At 43.6% G+C, this 16196-nt stretch overlaps 1 protein-coding gene across 2 annotated transcripts in view; it reads left to right on the top strand.

The window, feature by feature from the left end:
• Nucleotides 1-15000, top strand: part of cfdp1 (craniofacial development protein 1) — a 59960-nt gene extending 44960 nt beyond the window's left edge. For both annotated transcript variants that reach the window (XM_023970929.2, XM_023970928.2), the window contains 2 exons: nt 9955-10113; nt 14384-15000. In XM_023970929.2, coding sequence (XP_023826697.1) covers nt 9955-10113; nt 14384-14477 — 253 coding nt within the window. In that variant the 3' untranslated portion in view covers nt 14478-15000. The remainder of the gene's footprint in view (nt 1-9954; nt 10114-14383) is intronic.
• Nucleotides 15001-16196: the final 1196 nt, after the last annotated feature.

Genomic DNA, 16196 nt, shown 5'->3' with positions numbered 1-16196 from the left:
GTATCACTTCTCTATGTAGGAATCTAGGTATGTTTATTTTTTACTTATTTTATTAAATGTGTAATTGAAGTCGCTTGTTTAGCAACAAAACCAATGCGTTCACATCTTTGGGGCAAAACAAACGGGGTTGGCTTAGAATCAAAAGATTGTTGACAAAATGTAAAATATATTTATTCTCCAAATGTTTATTGAAAACATAAGGAATTTTGCACAATTAGCACTTGTCTCTCAAATACATTGTTACAGTTGTTGGTTAGCTAGCTAGTGAATTATTACCTTATTAGCATAGACAAGTCATAGTATCAATAACTAGGTACAATGAGCTGAAACAAGCCACCTATGATTCAGGTGAATGGATTATCTTGGCAAAGGAGAAATGCTCACTAACATGGATGTAAGCAAGTTTGTACACAGCAATTTAGAGAAATAAGCTTTTTGTGCAGATGGAACATTTCTGGGATCTTTTATTTCAGTTCATGAAACATGGGACCAATACTTTACATGTTGTGTTTATATTTTTGTTCTGTATAAATACAAGAGACCAGCAAAATGGATAAAAGAGTGTGGCTGTATAGTACTTTATGGTAAATAATGCAAGCGACTTCATTGACACATTTCTCGGATCAGGGGGGAAATACTACTTGTTAAACATAGAGAACTGATACTGTATACTGGCTGTTGGGGTGGGATTGGGGTTGTGGGGGTCCATGGGTGGCTTTTGACCATTAAAAAAAAAAAAAAAATCCTCATGTCTTACTGATTGTTAGGAAGACGTTTGGTCCAAATCGGATGTTGGGTACTATATTTATTGAATATTATCTAAATTCTTTAAATTAAAATGGCCAAATTGGATGCAATCAGTTAGCTTAATTTCTCAGAGATCAAATTAGCGACGTCCGGGTTAGGGAGGGTTTGGCCTGCAGGGATGTCCTTGTCCCATCGCGCTCTAGCGACTCCTGTGGCGGGCCAGGCGCATGCACGCTGACACGGTCGCCAGGTGTACGGTGTTTCCTCCGACAATGGTGTGACTGGCTTCTGGGTTATGCGGGCATTGTGTCAAGAAGCAGTGCAGCTTGGTTGGGTTGTGTTTCAGAGGACGCACGGCTCTCGACCTTCGCCTCTCCCGAGTCCGTATGGGAGTTGCAGCGATGGGACAAGACTGTAACTACCAATTGGATACCATGAAATGAAATTCTGTTTCACTATCCGCGTAGCAAAAGAGAATGTAAGCTCGTGAGATCAGGATGGTTGGTARGAGGTTAGGAAATGGTGGCAGCAGTGTAAAAGGCTTTTTATCTCCACAGCCCCTCCACCCTAACCTAGAGCTTTCACTCACTCAGGGCTGGGGAGGGCAGGGGAGGGCAGGGCAGAGAGAGAGAAAGACTACAGCAATAGAACAAAAAGATATACAAGAAAAATTACAAATCCTTGAATTAGCAGTCAAAGACTATCAGAATCCTGTGGATACCCCAATTACAGAAGAATAATTATTGGAAAAACTATGCACTCTCCAACCCAAAAAGGCCTGTGGTGCTGATGGTATTTTAAATGAAATGATCAAATATACAGACCACAAATTCAAATTGGCTATACTCAAACTCTTAAACATTATCCTCACTGCAGGCATTTTCCCCGATATTTGGAACCAGGGATTGATCACACCAATCTATAAAAATGGAGACAAATTTGACACAAATAATTACAGAGGAATTTGCGTTAACAGCAACTTGGGGYAAATTCTCWGCAGTATTATAAATAGCAGACTACATCATTTCCTTGACGAACACAACGTCCTGAGCAGAAGCCAGATTGGATTTCTAAAAAATTATCGTACAACAGACCACATTTACACCCTCCACACTCTAATTGATAAACAAGTTAACCAAAACAAAAGCAAAATCTACTCGTGTTTTGTAGATTTCAAGAAAGCATTTGATTCAATTTGGCACGAAGGTCTTTTTTATAAACGAATAGAAAGTGGTATTGGAGGGAAAACATGATTTTATTAAATCAATGTACACTAAAAACAAATGTGCGGTTAAAATTGGCAACAAGCAAACAGACTTCTTCTCTCAGGGGCGGGGAGTGAAACAGGGCTGCCCAATAAGTCCAACACTATTTAACATCTACATTAATGAATTGGCAAAAACATTAGAAGAATCGGCAGCACCTGGTATCACCCTACACAACACTGAAATCAAGTGTCTGCTGTACGCAGATGACCTGGTGCTGCTGTCTCCCACTAAAGAGGGGTTACAGCAGCACCTAGATCGTCTTCACAGGTTCTATCAGACCTGGGCTCTGACCGTTAACCTAAAAAAAACAAATATAATGATATTCCAAAAAAGGTCCGGAAATAAGGATGACAAATATAAATTCTATTTGGGCACAGTTCTATTAGAACACACCAAAAACTACACATATCTCGGACTAAATATCAGCAACACAGGTAGCTTTCACATGGCTGTGTATGAGCTGAGAGACAAAGCAAGAAGAGCATTCTATGCCATTAAAAGGAACATCAAAATCGAAATTCCAATTAGAATCTGGCTCAAAATGTTTCAATCAGTTATAGAACCAATTGCTCTATATGGCAGTGAAGTATGGGGTCCACTCTCTAATAATGAATTTACRAAATGGGACAAACATCCAATTGAAATARTGCATGCAGAGTTTTGCAAGACTGTATTGCAAGTACAAAGAAAAACTCKAAATAARCCATGTAGGGRAGAATTGGGCCAATACCCCCTCCTCATTCGAATAGAAAAAAGAGCCATCAAATTTTACAACCATCTAAAAACAAGTGACCCCAAAACATTCCATCACACAGCTCTACAATGTCAAGAGATGAAACAAGAGAAGAGTCCCCTCAGCCAGCTGGTTCTGAGGCTCAGTTCACCAACCCAAACCAACCCCATAGAGCCTCAGGACAGCCCTCAGAAATTCTGGCCCAACCAAATCATCACAAAAGAAAAATATATCACCTATTGGAAAGACACCACAAAAAATCTAAGTAAACTTCAATGCTATTTGGCTCTAAACAGACAGTACATGGTGGCGGACAATCTGACCACTGTGACTAATAGAAAACTGAGGAAAACATTGACTAGGTACAGACTCAGGGAGCACAGTTTGACTATAGAGACCGGTCGTCACAGACAAACCTGGCTGCCCAGAGAGGACAGGCTGTGCTCACTCTGCTCCAGGCGAGAGGTAGAGACAGAGCTGCATTTCCTATTACACTGTGACAAATATTCAGACCTAAGAGAATATTTATTTCCTAAAATTATAATTCAATACAAAGAATTTGAAACTATAAAATCAAATATTTATTGGGTGAAAAGTCAAAATGTGCAGTTTTGGCAGCCAAATATGTGTCCTCCTGCCACAACCGGACAGCCAGTGAAAAGTGCAAAGTAATGTTGATAATATTTCCCATCTTGTTTTGTTTTTTCTTTCATACCAGGTCATGTGTCTTCTCAGTCATGTTGACACTTGTCTACTACCATTGCTTTAATGTATTGTTGTTCTGATTAATATTGTTGTTAATGGTAATCCCATGTCKACTACTACTATTATTATTGCTGTTGGTCCCACCATTTATGTATAAATATATATATTTATTTTATTTTTAAATATGTATACTTTGAGAGAGAGAGAGAGTCTTGTGCCACAGAGAGGGACTGTACTGTGGGGCTCGAGGTACTGCTACTGCTGTTTTTTGCTCAATAGTTGGATTGTATGGGCTTGTTTTATTTTAGTCAGGATGGGTAGCCAATTGGCCTCCTTTTAAAGGTCTCTATTCAAACTGTCAAGCCTGCGTTTGAATAAAGCCTTTAGCAAATACGATTAAACGTACTCTATTGTCACTCTCTGGTGCCCAAACACACTCATAATCACATAATGCATAGCCTATCACTGGACACTAGCTAATGGTTTGCTTTTGTTATACATTTATTATGATTGGATTATATTGGACCATTGTGATGCATAACAGAACTGCTCTTTCCTCTGACTTGCTCCCCTGGATTTGCCCCAAACATAACGCTTTGTATTCAGGACATTAAGTTTAATTATTTGTCAAATTTTTGGGCAGTTTTACTTTAGTGCCTTAATGCAAACAGGGTGCATCTTTTGTCATATTTTTATTATGTACAGGCTTCCTACTTTTCACTCTGTCATTTAGGTTAGGATTGTGGAGTAACTACACTATATATACAAAAGTATGTGGACACCACTTCAAATTAGTGGATTCGGCTATTTCAGCCACACCCATTGCTGACAGGTATATAAAATRGAGCACACAGTCATGCAATCTTCATAGACAAACATGGGCAGTAGAATGGCCTTTCTGAAGAGCTCAGTGACTTTCAACGCAGCATCGTCATAGGATGCCCCCTTTCCAACAAGTCAGTTTGTCAAATTTCTGCTCTGTTAGAGCTGCCCCTGTCAACTGTAAGTGCTGTTATTGTGAAGTGGCAACGTCTAGGAGCAACAACGGCTCAGCCAGGAAATGGTAGGCCACACAAGCTCACAGAACAGGACCGCCGAGTGCTGAAGCAACGTCAGCTCAAGAACTGTTCATCAGGAGCCTCATGAAACGGGTTTCCATGGCCGAGCAGCCGCACACAAGCCTAAGATCACCATGCACACAAGCCTAAGATCACCATGCGCAATGCCAAGCGTCGGCTGGAGTGGTGTAAAGCTTGCCACCATTGGACTCTGGAGCAGTGGAAATGCGTTCTCTGGAGTGATGAATRACGCTTCAACATTTGGGAGTCCGACGGACTAATCTGGGTTTGACGGATGCCAGGAGAACGTTACCTGCCCCAATGCATAGTGCCAACTGTAAAGTTTAGTGAAGGAGGAATAATGGTCTGGGGCTGCTTTTCATGGTTCCAGCTAGGCCCCTTAGTTCCAGTGAAGGAAAATCTTAATGCTACAGTATACAATGACATTCTAGACGGTTCTGTGCTTTGTGCTAACAGTTTGGGGAAGGCCCTTTCCTGTTTTATCATGGCAATGCCCCCTTGCACAAAGCAAGGTCCAGATGGAAATGACTTGCCGTGTTCAGTGTGGAAGAACTTGACTGGCCTGCACAGAGCCCTGACCTTAACCCCATCGGACACCTTGGGATGAATTGGAACGCCGACTGCGGTCCTAATCGCCCAACATCAGTGCCCGACCTCACCAATGCTATTGTGGCTGAATAGAAGCAAGTTCCTGCAGTAATTTTCCAACATCTAGTGGAAAGCCTTCCCAGAAAAGTGGAGGCTGTTATAGCAGCAAAGGGGGGACCGACTCCATATTAATGCCCATGATTTTCGAATAAGATGTTTGACTAGCAGGTGTTCACATACTTTTGGTCATGTGTACATTTTGTTGCTCCGTCCTCAGTTTTCTCCTACCACAACCATTAAACTCTGGAACTGTTTTAAAGTCATCATTAGCCCCATGGTGAAATCCCTGAGCAGTTTTCTTCCTCTTTGACAATTGAGTTAGGAAGGACACCTTTATCTTTGTAGTGACTGGTTATATTGATACATCAGCCAAAATTGGGTTTAATAACTTCACCATGCCCAAAGGGATATTCAATGTCTGCTTTTTATTTTATTTGACCCATCTACCAATAAGTTCCCTTTTTTGCGAGCCATTAGAAAACCTCCCTGGTCTTTGTGGTTGAATCCGTGTTTGAAATTCACTGCTCGACTGAGGGACTTTACAGATAATATGTGTGGGGTACAGAGATGAGGTAGTCATTCAAAAATCATGTTAAACACTATTATTGCACACAGAGTGAGTCCATGCAACTTATGTGACTTTTTAAGCAAATTTCTACTCCTGAACTTATTTAGGCTTGCGATGACAAAGGAGTTGAATACTTATTGACTCAAGACATTTCAGATTTTTTTTTTTTATTGATTTGTGAAAAATAAACATAATTCCACTTTGACATCATGCGGTATTGTGTGTAAGCCAGTGACACAGTCACACAAACAAATCTGAATGTAATACKGTTTTTAATTCAAGCTGTAACACAACAAAATGTGAAAAAGTCAAGTGGTGTGAATACTTTCTGAAGGCGCTGTACGTCCTTTTAGAAAGGCTCTCAGTATAGTCATACAGGTTTTGGATGTTGTACACATGAAATTGTGTCATTCCGAACTTTATCCGCAATGTTATATTCCATTTGGTTGGACTCTAGCCATGCTTCTCCATGTAGCCAACGCATGCACACACAGAGTCCAACCAATTGGAATATAATGTTGCCGATTTTAAAGTGAAATTCCTCCATGTTTATACCCTGATATATCTTGGTCAGACAGACCTCACAGTACATATAAGACAGATGGGACAGAGACGGGGCACTAACGGGACAGAGAAGGGAAGGTTGAGGTCCACAGAGAAAAGGATTTGACCTGGTCTGTAGTGTAACAGAGCATAGCAGCCGTTCGACTAACTAACTATCAGAACCCATTGTTGACAGTACATCAAGAATCCATCTTAGTGGTCCATTTGTTTGTTATTATGGGTAAAGCTTGGGGTCAGTCCCACTTTGGCAGCCCTCCCTGTGAAGGGGACACATTCCTTGTGCAGCACAATGTAATGTGGTGGGGAGGCCGGGGTGAGGAATGTATTTCCTTTTGAGGCAACAGTAGAAGAATAGAGAGCGAGTTTGTTGTAAGGAGCCTTTATGACAGCTGTTTCCTGACAGAGAGAGAGGTTTTCAGTGAGATGGCCATGACAGTCCTTCTGTCTGTTTGCAGGGGCTCTTAGCACCCCGCTCCTCCCTTCACCTTTTTTCTCTTCTCCTCCTTCCTCCACTAAGGTTGCAGAGGTGTGTGTGTGTGTGTGTGTGTGTGTGTGTGTGTGTGTGCGTGTGCGTGTCTGTCATCATGCCCATTTTGAATGTGTAGTGTATGTACTGTCTTCATTCTCTTCTGTTATCAGTGGTCCGTGTGTGAGACCGCTATAGAGAGGAGCACTGGTCATGGGAGACACCAGTCTTCAAAACTGGACTGTGATTACTGCCGGCCTCCTATCAGCCAGACCACACGTGTGTGTGTGTTCATGTATCCATTTGTGTATGTTCCTAGAACAGGTCGTGCAGCCTGGGCAGTGGGTTATCTCTCTGCTGGAGGGTTGTGCTGTAACCTTGTACATGCATTTAACATTCTCTCCAGGCTCATAGAGAGCTAAGTGCTGCAGCCTGGCACACTGCCCAGACCCTCCCCAGCCCACCACACAGGGACGGGGACAGGCTGGAATGACTATCAGTTGAGCCCTGATTGTCTATTTATCCCCTGTCACAGCAGTTTGGAGCCTGGATTACAGTCGTGTGTGTTTGTGAGCAGGTATACCTATTGCTGCACGGTTTACCCTGCCTCTTCACTAAGGAACTGCTTCACTGCTCTGTATCCCTCTGCCTTTCTCCCMCCTTCCCTTCACTCTCCATCCTTCTCCATAACTCTCTCCATCCCAAATGAGGCTCACAAACCTTGACACAATCACACAGATGTTGAAATCTCAACACTGGAGTAGTGTAGTGTATCTGACCTCTATTGACCTCTATGTGCTTTAGCAGTCTGCTGTAGAGGCTGAGGCTCAATTTGCTGCATCGAGGCTGGCTGCTTGCACATGACTGGGCAGCAGCAGCCCAGTGTTTAGCAGAGGCCAATGATGCAGTGCAGTTATTGGGACACTGGCAGTGCCTGTCTTGGGAGCTGAGCCAGGATTGGATCGGAGCAAAAAGAAAAACAATATTAGATCTGTGACCTTAATTCATTTAGCTGTTTGTGTTGTTTAACTCCATGTAATTTTCCTCAACGTACACTGTGTTCTAAATGGATATTATTGTTTTTGTAGGTATAGAACGATGTGTGCATATGTAGGTGTGCGTGGTTCCGTCCATGTGTGCCAAGTACAAATGTAGGATCTTAATTTGATCACCCTTTTGTTGSTGCAAATTTTCCTGCACCGCAGGAAAACCCACACTAACACACAGTTAAATGAACAGTATTGCACTTTTCATATAGCTTACTATTGGCCAGCTAATAGCCTAACTACCTATCAAGCAACATTGCAGATTAATCCTGTTGCTGCAGGATTGTTTTGCTGTGACAATATAGGTCAAATTAAGATCTTACATCTGTATGTGTGTGAGCGCATGTGCATGCATGCACTTATGTGTGTCTACGTACATGTGCATGGCTGCATGCATGTGTAGGCTACTAGGCTGTTTGGATGTTTAGTCTGGCCAATGTTAGGCTGCTGTGGGAACAGTGCTCAGTGGACACAGCTGGCAGAAAGATGTCTGTAATCATGGGCTTATGTGACATGTTCAGTCAGCAGGTGTGTGTCTGTGTGTGGCAATATGTGTGTGTGAGTACATTACTAAGGGAGTGTGTATTGTGGAGGGGAGTTTGGGTGTGTTGCGTGTTGGTAGGATAAGACGTGTATGTGTGGCGTTCTGCTATTCTGGAGGAAATGGATCTGTTCCTGAAGGGAATCACAGCAAGACAGACAAACAAAACATTGTAGAAGAAAAGTCCAATTCCCCCTCGCGTTTCTGTTGCACGCCGTGCTCCTCTCTCTGAACGATGCTGACAGCGCCGACACAGATGGCAAATGCATTCTGTCAGGCAGACTTTAGCCTTGCTTCTCTTCAAATAATCCTTACCCTTTTTATGGAAAGAGAGAGAAGTATCTGCCTGTGTGTGGATTAGAGAAATTTCTCTTTTTCCTCTCATTCCTCCTTTTCTCTGTACCTGTAAATTCACCACCGCCCTTTAAATCCCAATATACTGACACTATTGGAGTGTGTGTTAGTGATACAGGCTTGTCGTTGGCCCTACCTCCAGCTGGATTGATTAGTATGTGTTTTCCAGTGTGTGTTGGTCCTCACGTTGCCTTGTCATCTTATAGCAGCCTGTTACGGCCGATTACATTACGAGCAGCTTGTTGCAACACACTTCCAATGAGCTGGAACTCTATATTAACAGGGTTGTTATCAACATGTTCAGAGCGGGAGGCTGTTCGTGTGAGTGTGTGTGTGTGTGCATGGGTGCGTGTGGAACGGTGTGGGCTGCCATGTCATCTTTTCTTGACCTTCGTTTCAGTGTCACTTCCCTTTCCTGGTGATCCACAAAAACCTTGAGATAGGAGACGCCCTTGTTAAACACACCCTGTCTTTACTCACACACACACACACACACACACACACACACACACACACACACACACACACACACACACACACACACACACACACACACACGCACACACAGATGCACACACAGAGAGGAAAGCAATAATGAAACATTTTGAGTCTGTTCCTCTTGAAGGGACCTGTACTATGACTCACCTGAGTGTGAAAGTGCTAATTCTTGGACCCTTGACACCCTCTAGTCCCCCCTCCAATGTCTGATGGCCCTCTTCCTCCCGCTAGGCTCCCTTATGGTGGAGAGAGAGCAGAGCCAGTCTAATGTCTTCAGCTATTTCTAAGCACACATCGTTTAACATTTCATTACTGCAGCCAAGCGAAACCTCAGTGTCAGGATGACTTTCTTCTGATTCAAAATGGACTGATGTCTTTGTTCAAACAGCTGCACAAAGAAACAAGCTGATGGGCTGAAATACTCTGCTAGAAGAATAACTGCAATTTTATTTTGTTAGGTTTTATAATCTGAAATCTATCCCTATTTCCTCCCTACTGCCCCAATTCCTTTTTTCTCATCTCTCTCTGCTCATTCACTCCCTTGCCCCATTATTCCATTATCTTCATTGTGAGCATTAGAGCTTGTGGTGATTTCATTTATTTCTCTCCCTTGAAACTTCCATCATCCCTTTTCTCTCCCATTTTCTGAACAAGAGGCTGGGCGAAAATTGCCAGCTTCATCAGCCCTGTGTCTGTATTCTCTGTCAGTGTGTAATGTCCATATGTGTCCTCCTCAGTGTGAAGAGGCCTGCAGGGATGGGTAGCATCCTGAACCGCCTCGGGGGGAAGAAACAGAAGATGAGCACGTTGGAGAAGTCCAAGATGGACTGGGACGCCTTCAAAGATGAGGAGGGCATCGGGGACGAGCTGGCCATCCACAACCGAGGCAAAGAAGGGTGAGTCTCTCTCTAATAGTACCAGCGAAGCCATATAGTGTTCTGCAACACCACTCCACCATAGAGAGGCAGGGAAACTGATAGATCAGTTAAAAAGTATTCTGCCTCTACCCACCAGCCTTATCCTGGTGGACTGGACCCATATCCTATCTACTACTAATCCTGAGCAACTGCACACGTCTATCTTTGATACCAGTGGCCTCTATCTATCTACAGTAGTCACTAGCAGGTTGGACTCTGGATAGACAGAAAGATCATCTCTGATAGACAAGTCCTTTGTGATGATAGGCAGGTTGTTCCTGACTGAGCTCTGCAGCAGTCCAGCCTTATCCCCCTACCTGACCTGTAGCTATGAAGCAGTCTGTCTGCATGCCTGCTCAGAATACCAGCAGCACCTGACACCCATGACTTCCACTGGCGTCCATCTCCCTTTCCTCTCCCAGCACAGGCAGGATTTCCCCTCTGCTGTCAGAGGCCCTGCAGTAGCAATATTCTTTCCAAAAGGTTACTGTTGAACAGATGAATCATTTAACAGCCCCCCCTCCATCTTTCTCTCCCCCTCTTATCTCCATCCTCATCTTTGTCTGACTGATGAGCCGTGCAGCCTGGCTGCTGGTCCCTTCTCCTCCTGCGTCACAGGAAAGCTAATGAGCAGAGATGGCAAAACACAGTCTAGAGCAGGTTGTAAATCTTTTTTTGGACACATTATTGAAACCACTCACATACACAGAAGCGTTTGCCCTATGTTCCTTTTGTACGCAGTGAGTGTTTGCTGTACATGTGAGTGTTTCAGGGCAGCCAACCACAGGACTATTGGTAGACACCTACTGTACACTAAAGTGGTACATATTCACTGCCCACCTTGGATATGAACAGATACACTCCATCCAGCCTATATAACATCCAGCCGTTATTCGGGAGTCCCATAGGGCGGCACACAATTGGCCCAGCGTCGTCCGGGTTTGGCATGGGTAGGCTGTCATTGTAAATAAGAATTTGTTCTTAACTGACTTGCATAGTTAAATAAAATAAAAATACAAATAAAAACATGACCAAAAGTATGTGGGAGGTGGTTAAGGAAGGAATAATGGTCTGGGGCTGTTTTTCATGGTTTGGGCTAGGCCCCTTAGTTCCAGTGAAGGGAAATCTTAATGCAATGACATTCTAGACTATTCTGTGCTTCCAACTTTGTGGCAACAGTTTGGGGAAGGCCCTTTCCTGTTTCAGCATGACAATGCCCCCGTGCACAAAGCTAGGTCCATACAGAAATGGTTTGTTGAGATCGGTGTGGAAGAACGTGACTGGCCTMRACAGAGCCCTGACCTTAACTCTATCGAACACCTTTGGAATGAATTGGAACGCTGACTACGAGCCAGACATGGCCTAACATCAGTGCCCGACATTACTGACAGTGAGACCTGAGGGGAACTCTGGAGTGTTGCACTCAAAAGTCATGTGTGTAGACAACAACTACGCTATATGTCTTGTCTCATTTACCACTGTAAACTGAAGTAACCTTGAGGCGTTTGACACATTTAGGCCAAGTTCAAGTGTTCACCCATAGGAAGGTGACCTGCTTTGTGGAGAACATATGACGGAGAAATGGAAGATGCCAAATTATAACAAAGTGGTCATATGTAGATTGGGTGGGAAGAATGGGCGCAGAATCAGATGACCTAATTCTGTCAGATAGGCCAACGGGGAAGTCATGACATCATCAACAGGGTCTCCATATTTTGCTGAGTGGTGACTGTGAGGTGTCAGGTGATATACAGTGGGGTCTGAAATGATTGACATCGTTGATAAAGATGAGCAATAATGATTGTATAAAATAAATAATTCAAATACAGAGCTATATTGTATGCAAAAAAAAAGGGAAATTACACTGAGTGTAGAAAACATTCGGAACATGACATAGACTGACCAGGTGAAAGCTGTGATCCCTTATTGATGTCTACTGTTAAATCAACTTAAATTGGTGTAGGTGAAGGGGAGGAGACAGGTTAAAGAAGGATTTTTAAGCCTTGAGACATGGATTATGTATATGTGCCATTCAGAAGGTGAATTGGCGATACAAACCATTTAAGTGCCTTTGAACAGGGAATGGTAGTAGGTTCCAGGCTCACTGGTTTGAGTGTGTCAAGAACTTCAGCGCTGCTGTGTTTTTCACTCACATTAGTTTCCCGTGTGTATCAAGAATGGTCCACCACCTAAAGGACATCCAGCCATCTTYACACAACTGTGGGAAGCATTGGAGTCAACATGTGCCAGCATCCCTGTGGAARGCTTTCGACACCTTGTAGAGTCCATGCCCCGACGAATTGAGACTGTTCTGAGGGCAAAAGGAGGTGCAACTCAATATTAGGAAGGTGTTCCTAGTGTTTTGTACACTCAGTGTATATTATTTTATACTAATACAATTGTTCAGAGAAAGAGATTTATTTTAACAAGTAATACTTTTTTTCTCTTAAAAAGCTAGGGGTCAAAATGATTAAAGATTTTTATAAATAAAGTAGTCAAGTTTAGTATTTTGTCCCATATTCTTAGCACGCAAAGATTACATTAAGTTTGTCACACTACAAACTTGATGGATGCATTTGCAGTTCATTTTGGTTGTTTCAGATTATTTTGTGCCCAATAATAATGAATGGTAAATAATGTATTTTCACTTTATATAATAAATAAGAATATTATATGTTCCTAAACACTTCTACATTAATTTAATGTGGATGCTACCATGATTACGGATAATTATGAATGAATTGTTAATAATGATGAGTGAGAAAGTTACAGAGGGTCAAAGATCATACTTCCAAGACATGCTAACCTCTCACCATTACTAATAGCAGGGGAGGTTAGCATGTCTTGGGGGTATCATAATTACCCAGTCATTATAATTACCCAGCCTGCAACTGTCTCCATGGCTACCCAGCGCTCCTCAGTGTGAGGTGGGAGCTAGCTCTCTCATTTCTCCAATCCCATGTTTTTGTCTACACTAGAGCCAGGCACTTGGGGGGTTCATACTCCCCTGGGGATGCTAATCTAGCATGACATCATTGCCCGTTGCTAAGAGTAGCCCTAGTAACATTGGGATGATTAACTCCGTCACTGCCTGCTGAGAGTAGAGGAGGCTCATAACCATGCAGGCAGAGATGTCACACTACCCACCACTGTGTCTGTGTTACAGTATAAGATATGAGAGAGGAGACCGTCTCACTCTATATTCAGCCTCTCTAGACAGTGGTGAGATGAATTAAAGACCGTAGTTTAGAAGGTTCAGAAATACAACCCGTCCGACAGCTAAATTGCTGCTTTCTCCGAGTACCTCAATTTCTCCTGTGTTTTTCCATCTCTTTGGGAGGGATGTGGTTGTGTGGAGGGAGTCAGTCTACAGGGTTCGGAGGCCAGGGTCCTGGGCAAGAGACTGCAGTAGGCGGTCCACTGGGCCACACTGGGAGGCCGCAGAGCTGTTCTCGGAGCTCCAGACAGCCCCATAGTCAGGCTACGCCCTGGGCCGGCTCTCCCACGGGGGTCACACACAGACTGGGGGGCCAGTGATGAGGCCTCCCTCTCTCTGATCTAGGGCCAGAGAACAACCAGTGGTGGGTGTGAGCCGTGAGGGAGCTGGCTTCTTCCTATCTCTGGGAACGGGTTTGGGTTTAGAGGATAACTGTGGGTACAGTGGTGTATTTCATTCAAACTGTCCCTTGTGTGTAGAGATATGGATCCTAGTGTGCTAGGCAGAGGCAGTGCTTAGAGAGAGAAGGAAAAGGAAAACAATATGGGAAGAGCTACTTTCCTAGCTCCTGCTGGGTAAGAAGGGTTAAACAGCCATTGGGGACACCTACAGCCCCTCTGTCTTACCACCTAGGGATTCATTACACTCATCTTCATCACACAAATGCAGATTTAGTTATCAATACCTCAGCTATTCAAGTGTCAACTGTTGTAGTTGACTGTTGTAGTTGACTGTTGTAGTTGACACTTGAATAGCTGAGGTATTGATAACTAAATTTGCATTTGTGTGACGAAGATGCTTGTAATAAGCCAGAGAGTTGTCAATCAACTAATTTACTTTTGTGTGTGCACTTAGTGCTAACATGCTATCAGGTGTTCACTATAACAATGAGCCAGGACCTTGCGTAACATGCTTGTCCCAGAACGGCTGTTCTATAGGAGCAGTGTGTTTGCGTGCCTGCTTTGTAATATCTCCTGCTGGATGTTTATGTGTGTGTTAGTAATTCTATTTTCTGTGTTTGTTGGTTTTTAGATATGTGGAGAAAAAGAATTTCCTGCAGAGAGTTGACCACCGGCAGTTTGAGCAGGAAAAGAAAGTACGTCTCAGCAACATCATGAAGCGATGACAAGGAATAATGGAGGAGGTACACTAACAATTGTGACACATGCGCGCGCACCACTCTCAACATGCCTGCCCAGTTCCCTCCCATGATTTCTCTTCCCAGTACTTGGCCTCTGGACTGCCCATGTGTTTGGAATGGCCAACAGTACCTGCTACCTGCTGTTTTTGGACCTGCGTCAGACTTCACATTCCCAATCTACACACAGCGCTCTCATTACACCTCCATCTGTTCCTGGACCTGCGTGTGACCCGAATCACCTAGACTCAGACCCCTGACTGTGTCTTCCTACCTCTACGAGAGGTGTGGTGGCAGTGTTAACCTGCTTACCACAGCACATGGCTGTGTGGGTTTTTCAGTACTAAACATTTGTCATCATCATCACCAGGATGAAGGAAAAAAAGGAAAMCATTCCAGGAGTGAGAAGAGGAGAATGAGCAGCACAGTCATGATTCCACACCCTGAACTCTGAATCAGTCGTTATTGGCATTGACTTGAAAGGGAGGAGGAGAGCGGGAAAGAGGAAGAATCCACACACTGTTCAGATATTTGTGCCATCCCTCTACACCTCCTGCAGTGATTCGGTTTGGTGTGCTGTTCATTGGAAGAGTTAAAGTTGATTGCATTTCACCTCCCTGTTGTGCGGACTGCGCTTCTCTGGATAAATTCCAGCTAATCTGAGGAGAAGATTTGTCTCACTCTCTGATGTACCTTAGTTATTCCAATAACTATCACAGTTTCTGACATGATGCACGATGAAAGATCTATGTTTTATCAACATGTCAGCTTAGCTGCTTCTTAAACCTGAGCTAAGAGGGGAGAGGATCACTGAGCGTTTCCTCAACGTGTGCTACTGTTCTCCCAACGTAATGACACGGCTCCTATTACAAGGTAATTTTATGGTTGTTCAGTAACAGACACTCACACAGACAGGCTAATTCAGGGACTTTATTTTTAGTTACAGGTTGTTAAATGAATGGGCTTCAAGTGTGTCTGAATAATAACGTCTCGTGTTATTATGTCAGAATTTGGACTTGTGTGATGTTGTTATCCTGGTACTGTACTGTGTCAACTGTATAACATTGAATAAAGCACGTTATTTGGTTTGAAATGGTTGTTTTCGTACAGATGGTATTGTTTTGCTCATTTGTACCCCTGACCTCCCCAAGGCCTTATATTCCAGCCTTCCTCTTCCACCTTCCAAGGCTTTCCCTTCTCCAGACAACTGTCTCCAGAAACACTACAATTACACCATAACCTGTTCCTCCCTGTCCCCTCTTCCCCTAATGCAACTGCTGCCCTCTCCCTCACCCCCCTAAGTCCTACACCCCTAACCCCATCCCCCATGCCTCCCGTCTTACCCACTCTGCTATGCCTTAAATAAGGAGGTCAGAGGACTCCACCACTCACACAGTATCTCTCAACCTCATTTCCTCTGTATCCAGGCCCCCTCCACTCACTACTTCTGTGTTTTATGCCTGAGTGGTTGGAGGGGAAAGGAGGAGAAGCCTGTGCATCCTTCATAAGAGGGGAATTGACTTGTTTACATTACATAGTTATAGGGATCCACCCTGCATCCCCATGGGTACTCACTCACTCAGTACCTTTGTTTGTTCTAATTTTGCTTCATGTAACCAGACGAAAGCTTACTCTATATTTTATATCAGCCGGTTTAGATAAAGAGATCCTGTGTACTGTACTCTCCCTTCAGCAGGGATTCTCTCT

The sequence above is a fragment of the Salvelinus sp. IW2-2015 genome, linkage group LG26, assembly GCF_002910315.2.
Source record: "Salvelinus sp. IW2-2015 linkage group LG26, ASM291031v2, whole genome shotgun sequence".
NCBI lineage: Eukaryota > Metazoa > Chordata > Actinopteri > Salmoniformes > Salmonidae > Salvelinus > Salvelinus sp. IW2-2015.
This window is presented reverse-complemented; position numbering and strand designations above follow the sequence as displayed.